Source organism: Lonchura striata, chromosome 8, assembly GCF_046129695.1.
Source record: "Lonchura striata isolate bLonStr1 chromosome 8, bLonStr1.mat, whole genome shotgun sequence".
Classification (NCBI taxonomy): domain Eukaryota; kingdom Metazoa; phylum Chordata; class Aves; order Passeriformes; family Estrildidae; genus Lonchura; species Lonchura striata.
The window spans coordinates 24,677,399-24,702,721 of record NC_134610.1 but is presented as its reverse complement, the minus strand read 5'-3'; the positions used below and the strand labels follow the sequence as shown (position 1 = coordinate 24,702,721).

The 25,323-nt window shown below is 36.7% G+C and overlaps 1 protein-coding gene across 3 annotated transcripts in view; it reads right to left on the bottom strand.

Annotated features, from left to right (window-relative positions):
• NBEAL1 (neurobeachin like 1) overlaps nt 1-25,323 on the bottom strand; it is a 99,109-nt gene that overhangs the window by 17,545 nt on the left and 56,241 nt on the right. For all 3 annotated transcript variants that reach the window (XM_077785109.1, XM_021531337.3, XM_021531335.2), the window contains 30 exons: nt 24,937-25,056; nt 23,502-23,805; nt 22,503-22,588; nt 22,098-22,187; nt 20,107-20,275; nt 18,969-19,102; nt 18,414-18,573; nt 18,217-18,319; nt 17,366-17,522; nt 16,723-16,881; nt 16,234-16,393; nt 15,867-15,955; nt 14,502-15,080; nt 13,768-13,943; nt 13,265-13,418; nt 11,687-11,815; nt 11,070-11,375; nt 10,811-10,960; nt 9,760-9,917; nt 9,178-9,302; nt 8,223-8,349; nt 6,986-7,134; nt 6,032-6,165; nt 5,221-5,322; nt 4,000-4,095; nt 3,789-3,913; nt 2,449-2,589; nt 2,224-2,354; nt 1,088-1,197; nt 434-551 (listed from right to left, as the gene is read on the bottom strand). In XM_077785109.1, the coding sequence (XP_077641235.1) occupies nt 434-551; nt 1,088-1,197; nt 2,224-2,354; nt 2,449-2,589; nt 3,789-3,913; nt 4,000-4,095; nt 5,221-5,322; nt 6,032-6,165; nt 6,986-7,134; nt 8,223-8,349; nt 9,178-9,302; nt 9,760-9,917; nt 10,811-10,960; nt 11,070-11,375; nt 11,687-11,815; nt 13,265-13,418; nt 13,768-13,943; nt 14,502-15,080; nt 15,867-15,955; nt 16,234-16,393; nt 16,723-16,881; nt 17,366-17,522; nt 18,217-18,319; nt 18,414-18,573; nt 18,969-19,102; nt 20,107-20,275; nt 22,098-22,187; nt 22,503-22,588; nt 23,502-23,805; nt 24,937-25,056 (4,741 nt within the window). The remainder of the gene's footprint in view (nt 1-433; nt 552-1,087; nt 1,198-2,223; nt 2,355-2,448; nt 2,590-3,788; nt 3,914-3,999; nt 4,096-5,220; nt 5,323-6,031; nt 6,166-6,985; nt 7,135-8,222; nt 8,350-9,177; nt 9,303-9,759; nt 9,918-10,810; nt 10,961-11,069; nt 11,376-11,686; nt 11,816-13,264; nt 13,419-13,767; nt 13,944-14,501; nt 15,081-15,866; nt 15,956-16,233; nt 16,394-16,722; nt 16,882-17,365; nt 17,523-18,216; nt 18,320-18,413; nt 18,574-18,968; nt 19,103-20,106; nt 20,276-22,097; nt 22,188-22,502; nt 22,589-23,501; nt 23,806-24,936; nt 25,057-25,323) is intronic.

Sequence of the window (25,323 nt, the reverse complement as noted above, 5' to 3'; positions counted from 1 at the left end):
TGCAGGCCTTTGCCTTATCAAATGAATTTAATTTACCTCATTGCAAGCAACAAGTAGCACACAAAAACCACCCAAAAGTTAGCTTTGAAATTAACAGCTTTAATTTTTCTCTAATATTAGTTCCTTTTAAGCAATGTGCCTGAACTCTAAACCACAAGAAACCTCTTCCTACAAATGCTTTTAAGTAAATAAGTGGCAAGAAAATCCAGTAATTTTTAGGAAAAAAAGACAAGAAACTGTAACAGCCCTCCTTTAAAAAAAACTCTCCTTTTTTTTGATGACACATTACAAGGTTTGCTGCCATATTTCATCGACAAATCTGCTGCCTTACCATATGCTGCTGAATGGTACACTCACAAATCAAGTGTCTACTGTCTAATAATGAAAACTCACAAGCCTGATGACAATGACAAGAGAACAAGCTGCTTTGTACCTTCATAAGTACAATAATAGAACACATTGAGCGCCTCCACTGCAGCTGGTCCCCTCTGCTTGTAGCCAAAAATCAAATCTATCCATTCATGAAGATGAGCAGAAACATACTCAGATTCCTAGAAAGAAAAATTGCTCTTGTAAGAATGAGAGAAACACTGCTCCCATCTTGAAGTTTTTACTATTCTGTGTGGAAAAGATTCAATTTCTAAATTAATAGCATCCATAAATTAGGTATTTAGCAATACATAGGGCAGAAGCATAAGAAACTTGTGGGTTATGGACTACTGGCAGGTAAGAGGGAAAATCAATACAGTGACACGAGATATGCACTATTGAAATGCACCTGTGCAAGGGAAGGTAATCTGCCAGCTCCCTAACACCAGACAGAGTCATCTTTAAATAGCAAAGGAACCCTACTCACCTACCTCTGCATTTTATCTCCTAGGACAGCAAATGCCCAAATCATTAGTGCCCAAAATGCCCAAGAGATTAAGTACTCTTTTCAGCATTTTCTCAATATGCACAGGAAGTTCTAATGTCAAATGCAACCACAACTCTGGTTTGAATGCCATCCCACTTGTTTTACATTTAAGCCACAGTAGCAATGTGCAGGTGTACTTCTTTTACGTCACACATATAAACAACATCTTACCAGAGCCTTCCTGTGTTTATAAATAAAGTCTTCTGGGGAGTGGGCCCACTTAGGCAGAACAACATCATTTACCACCTCTTTGGACATTTGAAGCTGGCCTAAGTTAAAACCTGGTGAATAATTCAGAAAAGTTTTAGAGTTGCTACAAAATATTTCAAGTGCCTTGACTTCTCAATAAAGATTAAAAATCATTATTTTCTCAGTGCAAGAGAAGGATATTGAGAAGTTGTTAATATAAATCCCTAATAACTCTACCAGTGATGTAGGAGGCTAAGTTCAGTTCTGCATGTTTACAATTTTAAATGATAGTGGATAACAATGATCCAAAACATCAAAATTATTTTGAAGCTTTAGTCCTAACCATAGAAGTAGTATTAATCTTTTACACATCCATCTGTAAACATATCTGCATTTGCTCATTGTAAACATAATTGCATATTGCAATTTTCCAGGATTAAGAGTCCAAAACACTTCAATAAGGTTATTCATAAGAAGGGAGTTACTTAGAAGTTTAAATCGTTATAAAGTCAAGGTTTTTTAAAAGTCTGAAATCTCACCAGCTACCATTGAAACAACTCTAAATACTTAAATTACTTTAAAGTGGGACTTGGGAGTTCTCAATTTTTCTAATTTAGAGCTCTAGTAGATTGTAGCAGCACAAACATATAAAGCCATTTCCAAATTGTGCAAAGATAGAGAAACATATCACTAAACAATATATGTGAATTTAAAAAGGAGTCTCATCAGAATGCAGGATACTGTCTTTTCAATCAGCATTATAATAATTATAATTAATCTCTTAACTTTTGGTAAGTATTTAATCTGTATTAACTATTACTAACTTTTTCAAACATCCCAGTGAGCACCTCTGATCTCTCCACTGGGTAAACAACACTATTTTTAGCTATTCTTAAGCCCATAGCCTGAATTTTAAACTATGTTTAGGCTGCTGTTTAACACAGCCGGTATCTTCACTAAACAGTTTAAAGCCAGTATCACGATTAATGTCTACAGTCAATCACACCACAAAGTTTAAACAGTAAGTGTTCCTCAGCATTCACAAATGGTGGTAACAATTCTTTTCTGAAGAATACAGAAACAGTCTTCTGTGAGAATATTCCTAGGAGTCAGTTTACCATTTTGATTCTCCAGGAATTCTGGAAAGTAGAAGAACTCTGGGATAAGTTCCTTGACATCATTGGGGTTGTCCATGAGTGCCTGCCAGGTAGCAGGAATAGAGTGGAACTGTCTGTCAGCACAGTCAAATCTGAGGATCAGAAAACTCAGGTTAGACTTGGGTGATTCCCTTAGTAAAATGACATGTAAGAAGCAGGAAGGGGATGCTTATTTGCTCAGCATACCTGCCACTCTGCAGCTGGATGTGAAGTGTTGTGAAAGGCTCTACCCGAATGAGGTAATGCATGACCCCAGCAGCATTTGAGTAATGTGTCCCATAGTGAAATTTGTCAATCATTCCAAGAGGATCCTCAAAATTCTCGTATCTGAAAAAAGAAGTCTTTATAAATGCAACTGGGCATTATGGTTGATTTACATGTGGATTATGCTTATTCTAGGCAAAGATGCAAAAGAAATGACCACAACAATCTATGAGATAAAAATACACTGAGTTCCATCAAACACGAAGATTCCAAATCTTACTTAGAAAGTCCCTAAGAAAAAGACTGCTGAAAGATAAAAATGTACACCAGATGAAGCCTTTGCATGCCTGTTATACTCTTCCCTAGGCATTTGCTATCAGCTGTCAGAAACCTGACAAAGGGCAGACAGGACTGATGACTTTATACAACAAACCAATACACCCCATGCCACTAAAATGAATATTTACTAGTGAATAGACTTGTGATGGTTTCCTGCAGGATTCAGGAAACGTGTTTGACTGTGTAGAATGCAGAAGAGAGATTTTTTTACACTTGTGCCCATTTCCTTTTCTACTGGCAAACTCACTCTACCATGCCACCATCTGGCTGATACATTCCTCAGCCTCACAAGGCTGGTAAGAGAAATTTTAATTAAACATACTTCTACAGAACCCACTTCTTTACAGTCAGGATAGAGCCTAGTCATTCAAAGGAAATTCTCCCTGTTCCAAGTTTTCAGAAGATTTTGGAAGACACCGCTGCAGTCTGGTATGATAGCACACTCACTGCCCAGACTAGCAACATCACTACACTGCTGCGTGGATTTAAGTGCCTGTCATTGGTACCTACAAAGGACTTGCTGAAAGTCACTTGAGACATATTTTATTTTGAAGATCATAATCTATGCTTGAAAAAAAGAGGAAGCACAGATTTAGGATCAATGCTACCTCTTAGCACAAGCAGCTCAATTCAGCAGTATGATTTCACATTCCTTATCTTGAAGCAGACATGGGACATGTTTTTTTCAGGCTGCTGAGCCATTAAATTGTTTTTGCAGTCTTTCAGTTTTTCATCTCCACAGCTGAGAAACAACTGAATATTTATAACAGTAAGTTTTGTCCTTTCACTGCCATATAACTGAGTGCTATATAATATAGTCTGAATGTAGCAGGAACAACAAACCAACCACATCTGCGAGTGCATCGGTTATGTCATAAAACCAGCTTCAAAAATGTCACTGCCACAACTTAATTTTTTAAATGTGTTATTAGCCGGAGGCTCAGAAAAGACAAAGAAATATAACCAAGTGTTCAAATACATACTTCTCTTTCACAGTCTTAGCATTCTTCTCATTTACCACACCTATAGGTTTGGACAGGTCCCTAAATACTGCAGGATTATTCAGGTCCAGTTCTTCTGAGGTGTAATCTCGTAAAATCCAGGGAAACTAAACCAAAAAAGTAAGCCAAACATCAGAGAGAGATTAAAGATACATACCTTTGGCAAAAATTTGAAAATTAACTTTTTAGTTACCACAGGATATTGAGCAAGGTCATTGTAAGTTCGTCCTGCCATAGTGTTCAGCTGAATAAGGTAGTCAAAGTTGGTTATTTCCCTATTCACCCATTTCTGAAAGACAAAGAAAGATAAAATCTAATTCAATATATCAAAGATATAATTATTACAAGTTACACATTTTGTCAGTATCTATCTGCCAGAGGACAGCACTAGCAAGTGAAAAGCACAAGACCACAAAAATTGTAGTCAAGTCCAGATTCAATTTCTCATAATGAAGTTTATTATCCCTTTGATTCAGTGACTGTGCTATCCATATTTCACTGAATCAGGTCCTGTTTGGTGACAGTACTGTTTCAAATACAGGGTAAAAATAAAAACAGGAAATAAGAGAAACAGAAAGAAGGCAAGTATGCAGGTACTGATAAAAAGGAGAACAGAACTTTGAAATCTATTAGAGTGCTAAGATCAAGACTTATTTATAAATTATTCTCCCATTGGTTAACAGTACAGGTGAAGAATCTGTAAACCAAATAGACTGTGCACCTTTGTTTGCTCCATTATTATATTCTAAACCAAGGAACAGACACAGCTGTGTTCAGAAGGGCTCAATATTTGTCTGGAGAGTGATGGAGATGTGTCATGACAGATGGTATTTTCTCTGTGTAAATATACAACTCAATAGTTTTCATTGTCAGGAAAACAAAGAACAAAATATTTCCAATATTTTAAACTTATTTGTAAAGCTTCCTCCCTCAGAGAAAACAATTTTGGCATAAGGAGATGGAAGACAAAGATACATTTACTATATTTAAAAATTTATATGTGTTTATGGTAATATGGACATTTTGACATTTTCCTTTTTTACCAATATTACTAATTCCCACTTAATATTCATGTGAGTTTTGTTGCAAGCTCCATCATGAAAAGATAGCAGGGAAAATTATTTGCAAATCCAGTAAAACAAGTTTAAGAGCAGCACTCAAGATCATAGAATAAAACCAGAAGCCAATGCGCTATGTTTTATATTCTTGTTAAAATGCCTATCAATCTCATCACCATAGCCTGGCTAAACCCATTTTCCTGACTGTAAACACAAACCAAACTACCCTAAAAACATGCACAGGAAAGTTCAGGGGCCAGGCTGAGGGTACAGAAGTTGACAGCTGCCACCGAAACACTGGGGGAGTCCTTCAAAAGGAGAGGAATTCTTTAGACCACTGAGCTGAGGTCTCATACCTGCATCAAGCCTGACGCTTTGAAAAGCTCCTGTGGCGATCTGGTCCCAGAAATGTTTGGAGAACGCAGTGACAATATCCGACTGTAGACTTTGTTTCGTACCTGTCAGAAAACAGCACTGATAAAACAATATTCTGGAGCCTGAAGGTAACAATTAAGCAACTTATCTGCTGATTAAAATATGAAATTTTTACAGTTACACTCTGAAGTGTAACTATAAACACAGTTACACTTTCAAGTACTTCGATCTCTTGCTGTTTAAAACATTTGGACATGGATGGATGTGACATCCGTCACATCAAAACCAAACCACACAACACTTTCTAAGAGCTGACCTACTAATAAATTGACCAGCTAGTATGTAACTCACCCTAAATTCTGAAATTTATCATAGTCCCTCATAAAAAGGATCACTGATATTACCTGGGGGGGCAGAAATTCAGTACCCCTTAATCATCGAATATCAATGATTTCTAATGTTACTGCAAAAAAGAAATAATTTGTTCAATCTTCAAAAATATGAGCTTCAAAACACTTATATTACTACTGAGGTGACCTTAGTAAAATAATAATTCTGTATAACAGAGAGAGACAAAGGAAAAAGGAAGATCTTGTTTGATCTATCTTTTCACATTTATTCAGTTTCTAGGTGCCAGATTGCAGTGTAGATTTCCATGATGACTCTGTAAAGCAAACCTTTTGCTATTAGTGCTACAGTATTAAGAAAGGCACCAGACTCAAATATAATCACTGATCTTAAACTTAACCTTATGCTTATTACATAAATCCATGACATTTAAGAAACCCATACCTCCTTATTGAAGTTGAGGAAATAGTTGGTTTGATCCGTAAGGAAGATCTCCAAAGCTGATCTCCTCAGGTTGTACCGACGCAAATGGATCTCTCGAATTTGAGAAAGGTGCCATTTGAAATCAAAACCTACCCCTAGGAGGAACACTCTGTTTACTGAGTTGGAATATATATTTTCAAAAAACCTTTTTCTACAGATACAGTGCACTACCAGCTCCAATCATCTCAAAAGTTATTCCTAGAAAGTCTTACAGTTGATGTGATTAACCACTTTGCTAGGAAAATATTAACTTCAGATATTGTGGTGCTGAAAGAAATGAAGCAAGAAACATCTGATGGCATGTAGAATTTGTTTTTGCTTTCTCATTAAAGATGTATGATAAATGTATTCTGTTGATAAGAAGTATGAACCAACTCCTTTTGCTTTCTTAAACAGGCTCAAACGAACTTTTACGTTTAGATTTCCCAAAGGCTGAACATTTTGGTATACTGATTTGGAAAATTTTACTATTATTTGTCCAACATTTCATTTCAGTGTTTTCACAACCAGCTGTGCAAGTTCTATTAAATTTCCCTAAATTAATACAGATGATTAATGCTTACATACTACTACTTTTTAATCAATGCATAAGTACAACATTATTTGTTGTAGAAAGAGAACACAGAGGTGCCATTTACAAAGCAAATTAGAGGTAGTAACCTTTTTTTAAGCAGCAGGTTTTTTAGTAAGTTATTTTTGAGAAATACTAAGAATAGTTAATCAATTTACCAACTCAGAAAGTACAGTTCCAGATTCTTGATTCTGAAGGGATCAGTCAGCCACTAACCATCAAGTGCAATATCAATTTTGTCTCTTTACAATTACTTTGACACTCATTTTCAAGACATAAAATCAGCCTACTAAAAGCAGAATGCTGAACTATACTGAAAATAAGGAGATATTGATCACACTTACCTTCCTCCTTCTCAATGCTAACATCAAAGAAGTAGATGTGCTGGGTAGTGACCTCCAGCCTGCCTGGTATCACATCAATTACTGTAATGAGTTCACAGTCTTCAGACAATATTAGCTTTTCTTTCTGACTTTGCTCATCCTTCTCATCCCTGCAAAAACACCACTAAGTATTACAGGGCTGGGTGGATTTTACTGTTGCTTAGGTCCTTGGTCAGAGTACAATTCAGAAAATAATCAAATTTGAATGGCATTAAAACTGCAACATAAACAATTATATAAAGCTGCTTTAATCAGCAGCTTGGGTGGTTCAGACTAGACTACAAATATAATTTTATAGCATCACTCTTCTGTCTTGATATTTTCATCTCAGGCACAGTGGACTTGACTTCATCTGAAGTATGAAAATATCAGGCTGCATTACCCTTTCTTATTTAATTGTTAGGTGCTTAAGTTCTCTGGAGGGTAGAACTGAGTTCCAGCTCATGTGACTGAAGTTATCTTCAGAGTTATTTTGCTATAATCTAGAGCAAGCATTTAATAACCTTTAAAAGACAAAATGTATCAATACCACTCTGAGTGCCAATTCTACTGCACTTAACAACCCAAACACACATAGATGCATGCACAACATATGTCCAATTACTGAAGCAAAGCATTTGCTATCCTCCCTCAACTCTCATTTCCCTGCTCTCTTTCTTTCCCCCCTGCCTTTTTTTTGGTTGCAGTCACACAAGTGACACAAAGGAAGCACAGCAGGCTTTCCCTCTGGAATGCTCTTAAATACAAGGCACTCTCTAGCACTTAAATGGCAGCTACACAAATTCTTGTGCTATGCAGCTGAGAGTGGAGTGAACGACATTGGCAAGTATGGAGAAGAGGCAGCTCCAGTCTGGTCCATGTCCTTACACAGCAGATTGCCTCCCGAGAATTCTAGTCAATATACATAGCAGAAAAGCCTTAACAATTCTGTAGCTTCAGCCCACCTGTAAACACTGAATCACTAATGGATTCTCATAAACATCTGCTCTGACTTCTTTTCCCTGGGGCTTTTCTTGTCTCAATGGTGACAATGATAATCCAACAGTGACTTTGCTGATCAAAACTGCCCTGGATTGAGCTGTTAAGGCCAGACAAAGAAAGAGGGAAACTCTGGATGCCATTCAACTCCCAAAGTTGTTTCTCGCTCCTTATCCCTAGCACAGAAACAAGTGACAATTCCTTATCCTGTTCTACTTACAAACTGGAACTGGCTGCAGTGTCTTCTTCTGGTAGTTCCAGAACATCATCTTCCAAGTCACTCACTTTCACCTGCTTCACCACCTCCAGAAGCAGAGACTCACTGGAGGGCTGTGTCTGGTGCACACCTAGCATAAATGGACATAACAGCTCATAACTTTTCCTGCTACAATACTTTTGGAAATCTAACCTACTAAGCCTGTATTCTACAGCTGAATTTTGGTTTTAACCAAGTAAGAAGCAACCAGGTTTCTTCAGTATTTTTGTGGTTAAGCAGTACACTACAAACAGTCCTTGAGCTACACTGAAAACTATGAGAGTAGAAAGGGAACACAATATGTAAGAAAAATTTAACTTGAATTCTGATGTGGACACTGACAAGAAAATATTTTGCAATATTTTTCTCGACTTTGCTAAAGCATGCAGATTTAATAAAAATGCACGGCATTTGCTTTTTGGTTATGTGGGTTTACAAGAGAGTTTTGGGTTTATTTTTTTGCTTGAGCCCTGATATCCAATACACCAAACTTAACAATTCCACCCCTAATTCATCTGTTTGGCACACTTGTAAAACAAAGCATTTTGTTTCTTCAAGAAAGAAGCAAAGAGATCAGAGTAAGCAGTGTTTGTTCAAAGCCTTTTAGAATTTGTGACTAAAACGTGTAGAAACAATCTCATAAAACAAAGTTGTATAACTTCTTATTTTAAAACATAGGAGTTAATTTTTATTTATTGTGCAACAAAACCCCACATTTCAATGAACCAGAACAAAAAGAATTCTACTCAGTACTCTGTTTCAGGTCAAAGAAACGTAATACAGATTTTACTACAGATGAAATAAAGAAAAAAACCATCCAGATTTAAGTATCTAGCATATACTGCTAATTAAACACAAAGAGGAAAGTGGGTATCTTTCTTTGGTAAGAACTCAAGTGAGATAGCAAATACAACTTTACCTAAATTATCTCTCAGGTCACTAGCATCCTGATGAGAGTTGAAGTTGTAATTCTGCACTAGTTTTAGTCTCATACGTGAAAAATTTTCCACATTTGAAAGTTTCCAGTGCACAGGACGCTGTTTCCTAGGAAAAGAAGAATATTCATAAAAATAATCTGAATAAAGACCTACAGGAATGAACTGATTACAAAACAGTTCATATTTATAAAAATACTGGTCATCCACTTGTACATTGTAAAAAATTAAAATATTAAAATACAGTTTATTCATTTTGTTTCACAGTGCAGGTCTGATCATCACTATCTTGTAAACAGTATTTATTTTCACAGAATTAGCAAGGTTGGAAGAGCTGTTCAAGATCATAAAGTTCAACTGACAACCCACCACCACCACGATCACCCCAAAATTTCTAATAAGAACATTCCCTGACACAACTTGAGGCTATTTTCTCTTGTCCTGTCACTCAAGACTGTAGATACCAAGAATGGTTATTGCAGTCAATCTGACCTGGTTTTAACCACACGAAACAGTGAGCCAATACCTTTTAAGCATCATGTCCAGTTTAGGAACTCCAGCCTCACCTTTCAGCCCAAGGCCCACACTCAGAGAACAAGTAAAGCTGGGCTGCTCTCCACTGCCTCAGGGTGGCTGTGTGTTGACTGCTAAGCTGTTTGAGCATGCTGTTGTACCTCAGATTTTCCTGCCGAGCCTTTCTGCTGAACGGCTCCACAAAGTGCTCCTGAAAGACCATTGCAAATAGATGTGGCACTGAATTAACTCTGACCTTGGAAAACAGCTTTCCAAGAATTCAGGGCAACAAGAAGAATTGGAAAAGGTTTAGCAAAAAAACATTCTGAAATTTTAAGGTAATTAGGAAATTTTAAAAAGCTTAGACCTAGAAGAAATAGTGCAAGACTAATTTAAAGATGTGAAGAAAGCATTATCAATGCTGAAACCACACTAAAGCAAATTTGCATTGTCAGAAAAGCAGTCAGTTTTACATATCTTACTGTAATGGGTAGGATTTTTCTTAGATTCTGGTATTCTTGATGTGACACTCATTGTATTTTTCCTTTAGCTATTTGAATAAAATAGACCTATAAGTTTTGTTATTTAGAAAGCAAAGAGACATGTAACTTCACTATGGTATTGCCTGTAATTACCAGTTAGTTCTAATGCTGAAACTCAATCTGGACCTTAGAGAGGTCAATTTAGAAACAATTTTTCCAGACATTAAATAAGAACTGGTCACTGTTGGAAATATTTTAATTGTATTGAAATAGGGTTAAACAAAAAACCTAAAGAAACAGCTCATAATGGAAAACAGGTTTTAATAATTCAAAACATGAATCAAATAGGATGCAGCTTATGGCTGAGCATATTTCTACCTTGCTGTATGAAAAGGAAGGCCTACTGTACTGAAATAACTTTGATAGCACATAATAATAGAGCAGAATTAGAAAGCATATCCTAGAAATGCATATAGCCCCACTACCCATAAAATCTTAACACAATTAACTTGTTTACAGTTACTTGAACTGGATCATCCTGAAATTCATTTTCTCCATCTTTTAGAAGGCAACTCGAAAGAGAGTTCTTTTAAGAGAGCCCTGCAGTCACTGAAAACCTTACCTGAAATTTAAGCTTACTTTCTCCTCTTTCCCGGTCTCGCTTGTGCATGTTCACCATAAATGCTTCATAACAATCTTTCCAATAAAGTGCCATCTGCTCATTATCATGTCTGAATGAATTCTCTTCATATTGCTTCATATTTGGAATAATCTGGTTCACCAAAACGAAATAAAAAGTACCATATGATTTCTAAATGGGTTCCTCTGCTTTCATGGCTGAAAAGAGGGAGGAAATGATAGAAAAAGAATTTACTACTTACATATTTGTCAATATAAACTTGCCACTCCTCAGATCTGCAGTATTCTTGAAAGTCCTCAAAGAAAGATGGGCTGCCATTTGTAGGAGGCAATGAAGGAAGGTGCAGATTCATAAAGAGAAGTTCATAAATCTTGGATACCAATGTCCGAACAAGGGGAATCAAAAATGAGTAAGTTTCTGTCTTCTCTTCAATTGACCTACTCAAAATGCCTTCCAACTTCCCCAGGAGGTAGCATGCTTCAGGCTGGCTCTCAATTACTTTTGTCTGAAGGAGGGTGTTTAGTTTGGCTGCTGCCATAGCACAGACCTACAAAAACAAACAGCAAAAAAAACCACGATCCTCCTTGAACACCCATCTTTTTCCTACCACTCCTGCCTGCATATTCCCATCCTCAAACAGAAGCCCTCTACCTCTTTGCTGTGCTCTGGAGATGCACATTGACAGGACTGTAGAGTAAACCTGCAAAAGCTAAGAACCAATAAAACATCTTCCCAAAAGAAGGATGAGGGACTGCCATAGGTCTGCTCACTGATATGAGCAGCTCTCCGAAAACCACAACAGTTAAATGAAATGTGCCCTTAAAACTCAAGTACCACTTGTAAGAATTTGCAACAAACCTGTAAGTTGTCTTGTGCAATAAATCCAAGGAGCAGCTGGACTTGCACCTGTGAAAGCCTAATTGCCTCTAGGCCAGCAGAGTACCAGACTGACAGACTATCCATGAGAGTCACTAGTTCTTCCAAGAGCTATTACAGAAATAGAAAATTAGCATAACATTAAAATAAAATATACTGAAGTAAAAGTAACAATAACTACTCTAGCTGGAGACACAATAATTTCGAAGAGCTGAAGAAGAGGTTGTGTTTACATTTATAATTTAACCAAACCCAGAAATTCATCCAAGAACACTGCAGTAATTTAAATAAATTTGTGACATCAAAAATCTACCTAGTCCAGTACATTAAGCCAAGTACCTCCCCTAAATAAAGTACATATATATATATATATATATATGAGTGTGTGTGTACAGGGAGAGAGAGAGTATATATGCTTATTGATTTTCCTATAAATTGACTCCAGTAAATGCCATATCCTTAGAAAATGTAAAGGACTCCACTCTAGGAGGCACTTCTTCCTGTCAGTATTTAAATAGTAAAAGTGATACAAGTCTTGTGAAAGGTGGGTATTCCCAAGGCAAATGGCACATTTTGCTATCCAGATGTGCTTGTTTCACACTAATACACCTCTATATACTCTCTAACAAATTACTCAAATGTAAAATCATTCTGACTGAAACGCCCCATTTAGGATATTACAGGGCTTTGAATTCTCCCTGGGCACAGTACAAGATAATTTATGAAAACACTGTTATTTTCAATTCAGAGTTGGCAAGAAGCACAATTGTCACCACTCCGAAGTTCTCATTTCTAATTAGGTCTCCCAACAGAAGGCAAAGCTTTTAATAAGAAACTTTTTTAAAACAAGCAATTAAAAGCTTTAATCTATGTTTACTTATAAGCAGGCATTTTGGAGAACAGCATAGAATTACTATGTTAATGACTCTTGATATTATACTTTTTTCTTAAAGAAAGTAGCCTTAAAAAATATTGTTAAGGATTTTTAGAGAAATAATGACAGTTTACATATAATCTCTCTCTGCTTTTGCTTAGAAAAATTGAAAAGCAAAGACAACTCCGACTGTGAAGAAAGTATAACCAGAGCCAGAGATTACGTAAATGCTGAGATAAATTACATGTGCTGAAACTCCAGTATGGGCCAAAACCCAGAAGTGCCATTTCCCAACTTGCAACCAAGAGCAGAGTTTTGGCTGGTCTTTCATTCAGGATGCTCAGAGAGTCATAAATGCTGACAAACAGTAAAAAATCTGCTTAGGCTACAACTGCTGCTGTTTCATTAGCTTTTACATTTTCTAAATATTTCTCCAGTCTGAAGAAACCTGAATTCTCAGTCAAGAGTACCACTTACATGCCTACCTAATTTGCAAAATTAACTACATTCCCTATGGTATTCACATTTTTATTCATGAAGGGACACTCTAATCCATTCTGCTATAAATCCTTACTCAGTAATATCTGTGATTTAATATGACTAGAAGCATGGCAGACTCCAAGCCAACAAATTTCTTGTTACCATTTCAGCCTATATACAGTACTTCCATTATGCAGTTACTGTACCTTTTCTGTCCATAGATTTGAATTAATTAGTCCTTCTGCCTGCAGGAAACCTTGTACAATTAGCAAGAGCTTGAAGGCATTTTCAGCATGTGTAGGGAGAGCTTTTGAATCTCTGTTATCAGTGACTGACCATTCTAACATCTTCTCCAGCAAGCTGCATGGAAACAAAATCCCAAAGTAAGTATTACATGTTCAGCATGTATAAGTGGCTTTTAAAAAATCCAATTAAGCATTTAATTGAATCTCTTAGTCTGCAGTTACATAACTGCCATCTTCTTGATAAGCCAATGAGATAAAAGTGACTGAGAGACTCATGAAAACAGCGATAGTTTTAAAACCTTCTGGCTTCGAGACATTCCTGAACAGGTACAGGAATATATTTCTGACAGTATGTGAAGGCACAGCAGAGAAAAGTACATCTTGCTGGGAAACACCCAGCTTCCCAGCTTCATTCATGTCCCTCACTTCTGTTTCTCCTCAAAAGGGATGAACTGTACACTCACTTGAGTTTTATTTCATCAGAAGGCCGCAGCAACTCGTTAGACATCCCCAGTTTGGTGAGAGCAGAGAACACCTGTCCTCTCTCAATCCAAGCATCATCATCAGATTTTTCAATACCTTTCCACATTATACACAGTAGGATGTCTGTAAGTAACTGTATGAGTTCATTATCACTCCCCTACAAAAGAAGTTAAATATTTAAGGCCCTTTAGTATAGAAAACTTCCAAAATATTTCTTATTCATCACAGCCCCTATGCTTTCATGCTTCAACATTTGAAACTCTGCAGACTAAAGTCCAATTTTTTCAATTGAAAAGCTCACAAAAACACAAATATAAGAGACTGTGGCTTGCTTGTATGATGTAAAACAAGCTGCCTTTAGCCACCCTTGATTTTTTCACAGCAGGTCTGCTCCATGCTTCCTCTGGATGATAAAGGATGTTTAAATATAGAGGGGGAAGAGTTTGCAGGGGGCTTTCTATGGTTTCTTGTGGTTGGGAGGAGAGGTTAGCCTTATTTTTTGTTTGTTTGTTTTTTTAAAGTTACCCCAAGTGGACAATGAAAAAAGAAGACACATTACGAAAGGAAGTACCCCTATTCACTATAAAAGAGCCATATTGGTCACTTTTCTGTTGAATGGTAGGAGGGCCAAAAAAAAAAAATCATTAATTAGGGAGATTGAAAGAACAAAATGGAATTTCCAACAGCTGGAGAAACCAGTCCCATAGTTACTTACTCCTTGGTTTTCAAAGAGAGAAAGCTCAGCAGCAAGGCCCTCGTCATTCGTAACACCCAGCTCTTTGTCAGGCTGTCCAGAGAAGGGCTTTGTGCTCTCTGTGGGCGAGGGAGTGCTGGGCTGGCTGTCTGTCATCTGATTCCCAACATCAGCCAGTTCATAAGAGTCAACACTGGACAAATCTAAACTCAAATGTGAAGGATTACTGTGCCATAGTTCTACTCGGCCCTCCGATCTGAAAGACATCTCTGCTGTGGATGCATCTTCCAGTGGCATAACAGAGAAATGGGCAGGGACATCCAGGGATTTGTTGTCTTCTAAACTCCACTGATCAAACAGACCATTAACTGATGCAAAGCTGCCAGCTTTCTCTCTCTCTGTCTTATAAGCTTGATGTTTCTGAACCTCTTCAGTAGGCTTTTTATCCTCTTCCCTGGAGGAATCAGTCCTGTTCTCCTTAAAGCCAATCTGTACCTCTGAGTTTTCTTTCAGGAATAGTCTAACCAAAGTGTCCTGCCAGCCCAGCTGCTGAGAAATCTGTTGTGCTGCATCCAATTGGGAATGCAAAAGGTGCAAAATCTAAGGATAGAAGATATCCCAGATCTACACATTAATTTTAGCATCCATCTGGCTTTTCAATTAAACATTTTACAATCTTACAACTTCTTTACTTTTCTTACAACCTTATATAAAGAGCCATAATCAGCTAATAATAAGCAAACCAGCCACAAAGTATTTTTTCCACATAAAAAACATATATTTGAAAAAAAACAATTCTCAGGAGTAGGGGAGAAAAGAAGCTATCAAACCATATTAGTAAGTTGCCATATTTCAGTAGCTCTTCTGCAACAATCCAGTTATCTCAATAAATACTCCCATCTACCCATAGTCTAAAAAAAAATACTCAAATAGAAAATATGCTTGATTAGGAACTATTAAATAGAAAAAAATAAAATTACAGTATTAATAGCTTACTGATAGTGTAAATTATAGTTTCACTTCTTCATTTTGAGAAAGCTTAACAGACTATATAGTGTCTTACAGCTACCATTCAGTACTAATTCCAGTGATACAAGCTTTGATAAAACTCAGTAATTCAAGGAGCCTACTATCTCAAACCTGTAGAAAATGCAAGCTATTTGAGAATCATGATAGACGCTTCTTCACTTTTTGTTTTGGCTCTTGAAAGTACTTGAGTACACAAAATTCAACAGTAAGTGACAGATAGGTCTCTTTTTTAAAATAAATCATTGGTAAACATTAACACCAAATACTGCCAATGTGCTTCAAAGAAATAATGTAGTTATCCCACTGTACAGTTTTATAGGCTTGAAGGACAGTATTCCACTAAAGAAGACAACTAACCTTTCTACAGATAATCACTCTCATGTTTATATCTGATCTATGAGCCAGATACACTACAGCTAGAAGATCTTTATAATTCACAGCAGGATCTGTAGGGAAGAAAAAAAAAAAACCACCATAAACAATATCACACAAGAGAACATAACAGATAAGTATTTCGATATTGCCTTGGAAGTTACAACTGCATCCAGGGATAGTAAAAGGAACAAACTTCAGGGAACTAAGAAAATGTTAGCTGAGACAAATGGGAACTGCGACTAGAACAACTCTACAAGTAACACCTCTGGCTTTCCTCAACAAAAACCAGGTATGCTGGCCTCTGAGCAGCAGAAGTAGACTAATGTCAGATATAGCACTTGCCAATTACCTGCATACAGAACTTGGTTAAGCAGGTTTTTAATAAGAGAAACAGTAACTGAGGATTCATTCAGAAGGAGTCCCAGCCCGGAGTACCCCACTTCTCTGAGTCGCATACGGTGCTTGCTCCGCTCATAAACTTTGGTACATTTCAGCATCTCTTCCACAATCTGTAAGGAAAAGTAGACACAAATGCAAATTAAGCACAGAAAAGCATCCATATCTCTCAAGCTTGTATATGATATATCATGCTGGTCCACAGTTTTTAAAGTTTATTTGATAAACTAACTCAAACAACATAGTTTTTTTAAAGATCCCAATACTGTAAGAGAACACTAATTCCTTTGTGACAATGCCATCTAGCTAACACAAGAGAAAAGAAAAAACCAAACTTGGATTATTAGTATCTTTGTAATGAAGTACATTTCTGCCAGACCAATAGAAAATATAAATTTATGTTCAATTGATTAATTTCGGAACATATCATTCAATTCATTACCTTGAACACAAGTTCTCTAAGCCTGTCAGAGTATCTTTGATGCAATAACAGAGCATAAAGAATATCAGCATTCCCTGGTTCAAAGAGCAATAAAAAAAGCTGGTCTGGCGTTGGACTGGAATGAAGCAGGCTGAAGAGAATGTCCAAAATTCCACAAAGCTACAAAATTAAGACAACCAAATTAACACCCAGTTCATTCAGATTTCATGCTTTGTTTTAGGGAAATTTTCTTGGTTTTTAAGTTTTACCGTTGGTGGTTAATAGACATTTGTTGCTCAATATTACTACATTTAAACAACTTTTAATACATTTTTTCTCTCTATAGAACACCTATCAAATTAAGCAGGGACACAAAGCAAGTTCAAGTGCTGTTGATGCTACAAAATCGAAACTACATGATCACAACTCCTTGTCAGTTGAAGGTCAATTAATTTGGTTTTTTAAACTAAGAAAACTTTTCTACTGGCACATCCTTATCTTACCTATATCTCAACAGAACCACACAACAGTTAACTTTTTGCTTGTGGCCATTTTCTTCTTTGTACACCCTTCTTTTAAGTACAGAAGGCAAGACTTCTAAATGCCAAGATGCAAAACCAAACCATGTCCAGTTTAAACTATGAATTTATGCCATGTTGCATACCTGCTCCTCATCACTGGTGGCAGCTATGTATCCTACAATGCTCTGAATTTCTTCATGTGTTCCACCTTTGCTCAGGAAATATTTAATCAGTCCATACAGGGATGTCCGTATTGTCCTCAGGTCATCAGGAGCCAAATCACTGTCTTTACAACCAGTCCTGTTTGCCAACAGACCAGAAAGGCAACCTAAGGAAGTTCTTCATGGCTCATTAATAGCAATTTGATGGTGCCAGTCTGGTAATTTTTCATCTACCCAGGCATTATGCACAAGTTTTCAATTTTTACTGAACACAAGCAACTGAATAGAAATAATTAGATCAGACTTTGCAGGCCTATAAAAGCCATGAAGTGTAGACTTGTACTGATCTGGATACAGGTCAGGGTTGCAGGTTCCCACCTCCCACAGGAAAGAGCAAAGTCTCTTGCCAATCATCCTCAAACACATATTAATAAGCAGATATAAATCATCAGCACTGCAAGGTTAAAATTTCAAATTTCTAAAAAAAGTTCTACTTCAAATTCTACAAGCATTTAAAAGAATTTAAAATGCTAAACTTTTTATAATGTTAATGTTCTATGACTTAATTTGCATTGTTGAACACAAGTCCTACTATTTTGTAGTTTTAATTATTTCTTCAAGTGCTCCTAGTGTCACTAACAAACTTTACATAATCTTAGCATAATAATTCAAGGCAAGGCAAAGTAGTAAGTCAAATGGGAAAAAATAATTTTGTAAACTAAATCAACCACCAAAATCCAACCTGTTTTATTTATTTTCTCATTAGAATGATGGCAAAGAACTCCAAGAGCCACATACAGTAAATGAGGATTCAGAAGTAGTAAAATTCATACCCATAATAAATCCTGAGTGTGTCCAGAAGAAATTGCACACCATACTTCTTTCTGAAGAGCCTTCTACTGTCCTTGATGATTGTAGAAAGATACTGTATATGACCTACAAGAAAGTTTTCTTTTAGAACCAAGATAAAGATTTGTGTCATGTGAAGAGTCCTGCATGTTCACACAGTTGCCTGAGGCCAACAGCTCACCGATTCTGAAGGGAAAGTCACCACTGTTCCAGATGCTGAAGTCAAAAAGCAAGTGGTGATACATCTGTTGCAACAGCTGCATGTTCTTTTCTACTGAGACTTGTTCTATCAACAACTGTACAGCCATCAGGACATTCACATCCATTAAGATGCTTGGCACCTGGCAAAATAACAACAAAATACTGAATGCCCTAATAAAATTTGATTTTAAAAGAAACTTAAACTTCCATTTTTTAATCTTCTACAATGGAACAATGTCCGCTCCATTACAGCAATACATTACTCTATTAAAGCAATATAATGAACACAAAACTAGTCTTATTTGAATAATCAAACAATGCAATATCTATATCAAAAAAAAAGCAGAACATGAAAAAAAATTTCACTTTGCAGATAAATACCAACTTCTCACACCTTTTTGCTTTCAGAAACACAAGAAAGAAAATTCTTACCAAGGAGGCCTTTCAAGACCGTGGCATTCTGGCTATGCTTCAAAATAATCAGGACTTCATCCACAAAATTCATTACTGAATGATGTTTCTCAAGTTTGCTCACCTTCTGTAACAAGGCTCCTAGGGTGGCAACTCCATGGGAGTGAATGAGATTTTCTTGATTAACATGATGCCCCTGAATAAAGTGTTTTATCATCAAGATGAAAGTTGCAACTATGTTCTTCTCCAGACGTGCTTCTGCAGAATAGAACAACAATAGCAAAAGTCTTAAGGTTTATCATTGGAACACTGCATAAAAATAGAAGGGAAAAAGTAAAATCAAGTGTTTATATTCCTCACTACTTCCTGAACTTCTCAACTCCTGTTCCTTAGCTGTAGCCTGTCTTTAGATTTTTCTCCTGTGCAGAATCACAGCCATTCCATGCCTCTCCAGAACAAAGTGATCCCAGTCCTGACTTCAGTTGCTTCATCCATAGCTGTAGGTTACAAACTTCTTTGTTAAAATCTCTTACAAATGCTGCAGTTATTTTCCCTCTGTAGTTGCAAACTGACACTTCTGAGCCATGGTATGCAAAAAAATTAGAGACACAGAGAAGATCTTTTTTTGACTCTTCTCCAGCATTTCATCTTTGAAAAAAAGTGGTGCTCTGCCTTGCAAGGTCTGATTTCTCAGTATTTTTTGTTAAGGTCCGTTAATTCTCAATATTAGCAAAGTTTTTTAAAAATCTATCATTAAAAAAATCAATCCTTTCAGTATCTTTTTATTTTAATCTAAAATGTGACTGTGGGGAAGAGGTAGGAGCCTGAATATTTTATTAAGAAAATACAAGTTTGGCTAAAGGCTAAACAGTGCGGTTCTGATGATGCTGTCCCCGCACTCGATCTGCAGGAAAGCTTCTCCTGTTGATATTAGTAAGTTTTACATCAAACATAATTTCCCAAAACAACCAGAATAGGAATTAAAACAATATCATACCTCGGTATCCATAACAGTAAATCATGAAATGAAAAATAATGCTATTAAATATATCTATACTTGAAATATGTTATATTATTTTTTATATAGTGCTGAACTCCTGGTATTCAGTATCTATGTCAGGTATCTAGGAACAGAAAGAGCCTTTCAGCTTTCCACAGATGTTCTGGAACATTCAGCACATAATAAACAGACTTCTGTAATTCAAAAAAGGACTCATAAAATCAAGCTTAAAAATTAGTTCACTTCAGTTTCACTTTCCTACCTGATGCTTTTGGGGATGAAAACACCACCCAGTCACCCTCTACAGGAGTTGCAAGTTCTGGAGGCAGTGTTTCTCCTTCAGACTTCTCAGGCATCTGTGCACCAAGAAAGCTGATCTGCTCCAGCAAAGGAAACAGCACATTCATTCCACCAATACAGTTGATCATATCCTGAATCAAGAGAAAAGGCAGGAAAAACACCATAAATAAAATCCCTTCAACTATAGCAAAAATTTATTCCACATACAGGAGTACTCACAAACCAATAAGAATGTCTCACAGGCCACCTACACACGGGCCATCCTGTCAGCTCTTGTTCTGAAAGTACATTTTGTAAATTTTCTTCCTCCTCCCACCATATAAACACTGAAAACTGAAGGGCACAAAAGCTTAGGAAGAATCTTCTGCTAAATATATTTGAAAAGCAGGAAAAACATTTCTCTGATTTCTAAGTTACTTGCAGCAGGCAGTAAGAGAAGACTAAGATTATACACATCTCTGCTTTAATTATCTTCTTCCAACATTTCAACTTCAGGCAGTTAAATAATAGAATTTTATTTTTTTTTAAATAACTCTACATATACATCAATTCTAAGTCTCTTCTTAAAATTCAAGTCTCCTTAATCCCCTTTTTTCCCCACCTTCTCACACGCAGAGACAGCACAAGACAGTCCCTGGAGGTGTTTAAGGACAGACTGGATGTGGCACTTAGTGCCACAGTCTAGTTAGCAAGATGGTGTTTGGTCACAGGTTGGACTTGATGACCTCAGAGGACATTTCCAATTTAATTGATTTTGGATTCTGTTATTCAAATAATGCTTGTGATAAGTCATAATATATATTACAACAAGATTTCTAGAAGTGATTCACAATCACTTCAAAATCAGGGTCTTAGCAAGCTAGTCAGAGACACCCACTCATTTCCCCAGCTTGCTTCAGAGATAAACAGTGTGAGGTCCATTACTTGGCAAAGAGGACAAACTGAAGTATTTTAGAACTATTCACATCCTAGCAAAATTAACTAACAAGTGTCTGAATTTTCTTGACATCAGTCTCAGCAAGTGATTGTAGAGATATGCACAGTGGATATGTACAGTGTAGCTCCAACATTATTTCTTTATTAATCAGTTTGCCAGTACTGTCAATTGTTCACTGCTCTCAGAAAAAAAGGCTGATCTTATTTATAGAGGATACATTTTCCTCAAGATGAAAAAACGTGGTGTTCTACTGACAAGTCACAAATGTTAACTAAACCCTAATAATCTGCATCTAACTCAGAGTTTATGACAGCAAGAAAATCATGACAGAATTCCCTATAGATGACAAAATGCTATCAATACACAATATGCAGTCAACATTATGAAGAATAGTCAGCAACCACAAAATATCTTCATGCATTGTGACAATAAAAGCAATGACCCTCCTAAGCTCTCAATAAATGTAATGTAAATGTAACACTACTCCAGCTACAGTGTTACCCCATGAATTCTCAGTATAAAAACCTGGTGCATCTGTTAAATATAATTTGCATTATGATGATAACTTCCAGCATTCCAAAAGCTAGATGACCATTAAGTGGCATCCCCTCTCTGGCAACAGAGAGTGACAGGCACAACTTTCCCAGGCATTGTTCTGGGAAAGGCTGTGAGAAGATCAGAGTAAAGAATGAGAAACAATTCTTATCTTCACTTGCTGCACCTGTTGTTGTAAACATGTGGAATGTGTTATGGAGATCTGTTTACCAAAGGGTGATTTCTTAATTGGCCAATGGTGATGGTGTTTGGATTTCAAGGACCAACTGTGTCCACCTGTATCAGACTGTCGTAAGGGCAATGGGTTTCTTAGTAAGTATAGTCTAATAAAGCAATTTATCAGCCTGCTGGAATCATGGAGTCAATGGAATTATTACCCAGCTGGGGACGCCGTGCTATGACAGACATGCACAGCCACCGTCATTTTTACATCAGGTTCTGCCTCTTCACAACACATTTACCTTGATGTCCCAATTCACTACTTTGTTTCCTGTTAGTCTTCCATGTAAAAGATTTGCAGACAGGTCAAGGCAAATTGGGTTTCTGCAGGCCTGTTAAACAAATAAAGAAGCCATGATATCATCAAGCACCTACAGATGCTTGGAACACAAGATTTTGTGCCAGTGTGTTGATATTGAAGTATTTAAACAACATGAAACCCCTAGAATATAACATATGACATTTTAGGTTTGACATTCTCTATTGCACAAGATAATTCCATCCTTCTGCTAAACCTACTATGTCTGCACAAGACTACAGTTGAAGAAAGCTCTCACTGCTCCTTATCTTCCCATAAAAGCCACAGTGCAAACACTGAAAGCAATGCATACTATGTAGTCAAACAGAAATTATGTCTTGTTTCATACCTTTGGTGTATAATGAAGCAGCACCTTACTGGGGAGGTCTGCTACTTCAGCTTCTTGAGATTTCCATGGAGTTAAACAGTTTGGACCTATTAAAAAAAATAAAATCATATGACATATTTTTAAGAGTCCACTGGTTATTAATGTTGCCCTTTACAAATTTTATACTACCACACTTGTTATAGGACCAAATAGGACAGTCTGAACCATATCTGTTTGAGACATGCTTTGGAGTAGAGTTTCTATGACATAAATCATTCATTTCAGAGGGTCTCCTTAAAAAGGAACATTCTACATGAAAAGCTAAACTACACAAAGAAGAGGTGGTTTTTTTTTACCTTCAAACGGCTCTCATGTTTGTCTGTACAAGCACCTATCTCATATTTGTCACTAATCTGTCTTCAAGCCTAAATGCCCAGAAAATGAGCAATCTTCAAGATAGTTATGTTTAGCAATACAAAATATTTCCTTTAAATGATGCAAGTGTTTTAATGCCAATCTGTAACAACATCAAGTCATTATGCAACTTAATACCTTTCACACTTTCAACTGTACAACAGTAGCTTTCAGAGTATTTTCTTTAAAATGACCTCTTCATTACTGATTATTATGGAAAAATCCTCAAGCATAAATCACCTTTAAGTAGCCTAAGAAATAAGGGCAATACATTTAAAGAGTCTCAATGGTAAACACATGTGGGCAAAGGGTAGCAAAAATTCAGAATTTACAAGTGAAATTAATACCTAATGATTTAATTTTGCAGGTCTGCTCATATGATAAACAGATGAGCTTATACAAATATAACATTTTAAAATCAAACTTCATAACATACTTATTAAATGTTAAGCTTATTTGCTTTAAAGCCCTCTCACTTAGGTCAGGTCTGCAGCTCTTCTGGATTTTAAGTTCTTCATTATGTGTCTGCACAGAGCAAAGCTGAGTGGGGTCTTGTTCATAACTCATTCCTTTTACCTTGCTAAAATCAGTACAATCACCACTTACCTGCTAAATATAATGCTTTCACCTGAGAAGGTTGTAGTGCTTCATGAAAGATAATAACTGATCCAAGTTGGCCCTCCAAAGATGTTGGACAGCCCCATTCACTGTCCTGAGTCCCTGCTGAGATCATTTTGGTGATGAACTCTGGTTTTCCAAGCACCCCACCCCAACTTCCTGGAGCGAGAATGCCCCCAAGTGATGTCCGGTGGGGCATGATCGGGGAGGAAAAAGGCGGATCTGGTATCTGAGAGGGAGGAGGAGTTGTTGTTCTTTGACCAGCTGAACCAATGCAGCAAGAAGTAAAAGACTGGAGAGTCATACATGGAAGAAAGAAAACAAAACACATACTGTAAATGTATGCTTTAAATCTGAAGACTGCATCCAGCAAATCTGAACTAAATAAATGAAACCACAAGCAACAAGTTGTTAAGCCTTGAAGAACAAGCAATCCCTCACAGAAGGCAAAAAACCAGAGCATATACTTCTCATAATAGCAGAGAACACCCTCTTTCCAACTAAGAGCAATTTGGTTACCTGAAGTGCTGCATGACCTTGGGCAGGAGCACAACAGGAAGGGCAGTACCTCTGTAGTACAGGGGTACCTCTGCAAATACTCCTCTTCTGGATCATATTCCAAAATACTAGCCCAGCATATCTACTACTGCACATTTCTTTTATCAGTTAGTCCACTCAAACAGATGCTCTCTTGCCCTACTTCTAGTTACCTTGAGATTTATAATGTTTATTCTACAGATGGGCCAAAATCCACAGTTTTATCTTGAAATGAAAACTATGCTTACTCTAATATTAAAGTTTTATACTGATTTTACCATTACAGCATCCAACTTAACTGTTTTCTCAACATACTCAACAAGTATCAAATTAGAACATGGAAAAGAGGGCAGAATGTTGGGTGTTATAGCCCAGTTTAATATAAATTTGTTTCCCAAAAGGAATGAACAAAGCTTACAGAGGAAACGAAACATACACTCATTTTGATGGCTAATGTATTGCTAAATGTGTATACATCCAAAATGGTTAGATTAACTGCATGTAAAGTGCTTACTAAAGGAATAAGAAATATTAAGGAAACATTCAAAAAACACCAGTAAAAATATATTAAAATAACAGAGAATTCCTCATGAGTACTGTTGCATCAATCCTACTGGTAGAGCTACCAGTTATTATGATGTCATTATAAATTATGTCATTATGCTCAGGCAATTATTTTGAGGAAAACCCCACTATTTAATCAATGCCACCTGGTAGACTTTTTAGTTTTAAAACAGAGATGTCTAAACAGGAATTATTTAATGGTTAGTTACACTCCAATATTATATTCTGGACAGTATCCACAGCTGAACATTACTAGCAACAGTCTGAACACTCGTTGTATGAGAGCTTATCCTAGCAGGCTACGGCTCAGAAGGGAACTTACTTCATTCATAGCAGGGAATCGAAGTGGGGCAGAGACCTTCTGCTGCCCATTGACATAGATATACACCAGGCTCTGACCAAAGGGCCTCTTTCCAGGCACGTGAACAATGGTTATGTTGTGCTGGTTAAGCAATAAAAAATAATTAAGTAATTATTAGGAGCAGTGAAATTACTATATTAAACTATTTAACATTATCTCTACTAAGCCAGTGAGGAAAGCACCTAAGAAAATAAATACAAAGCATCAATAAGAATATAGTAAGAACACCTGCTGATTCTATTTCAAAGTAGTGAATGTAATGTTTACATAGAAACAAGTTTTTGAAGAGAAAGATACAGCTCTTTCACAGTAATGCACATCAATTCTTAAGAATAGGACTAGAAATGG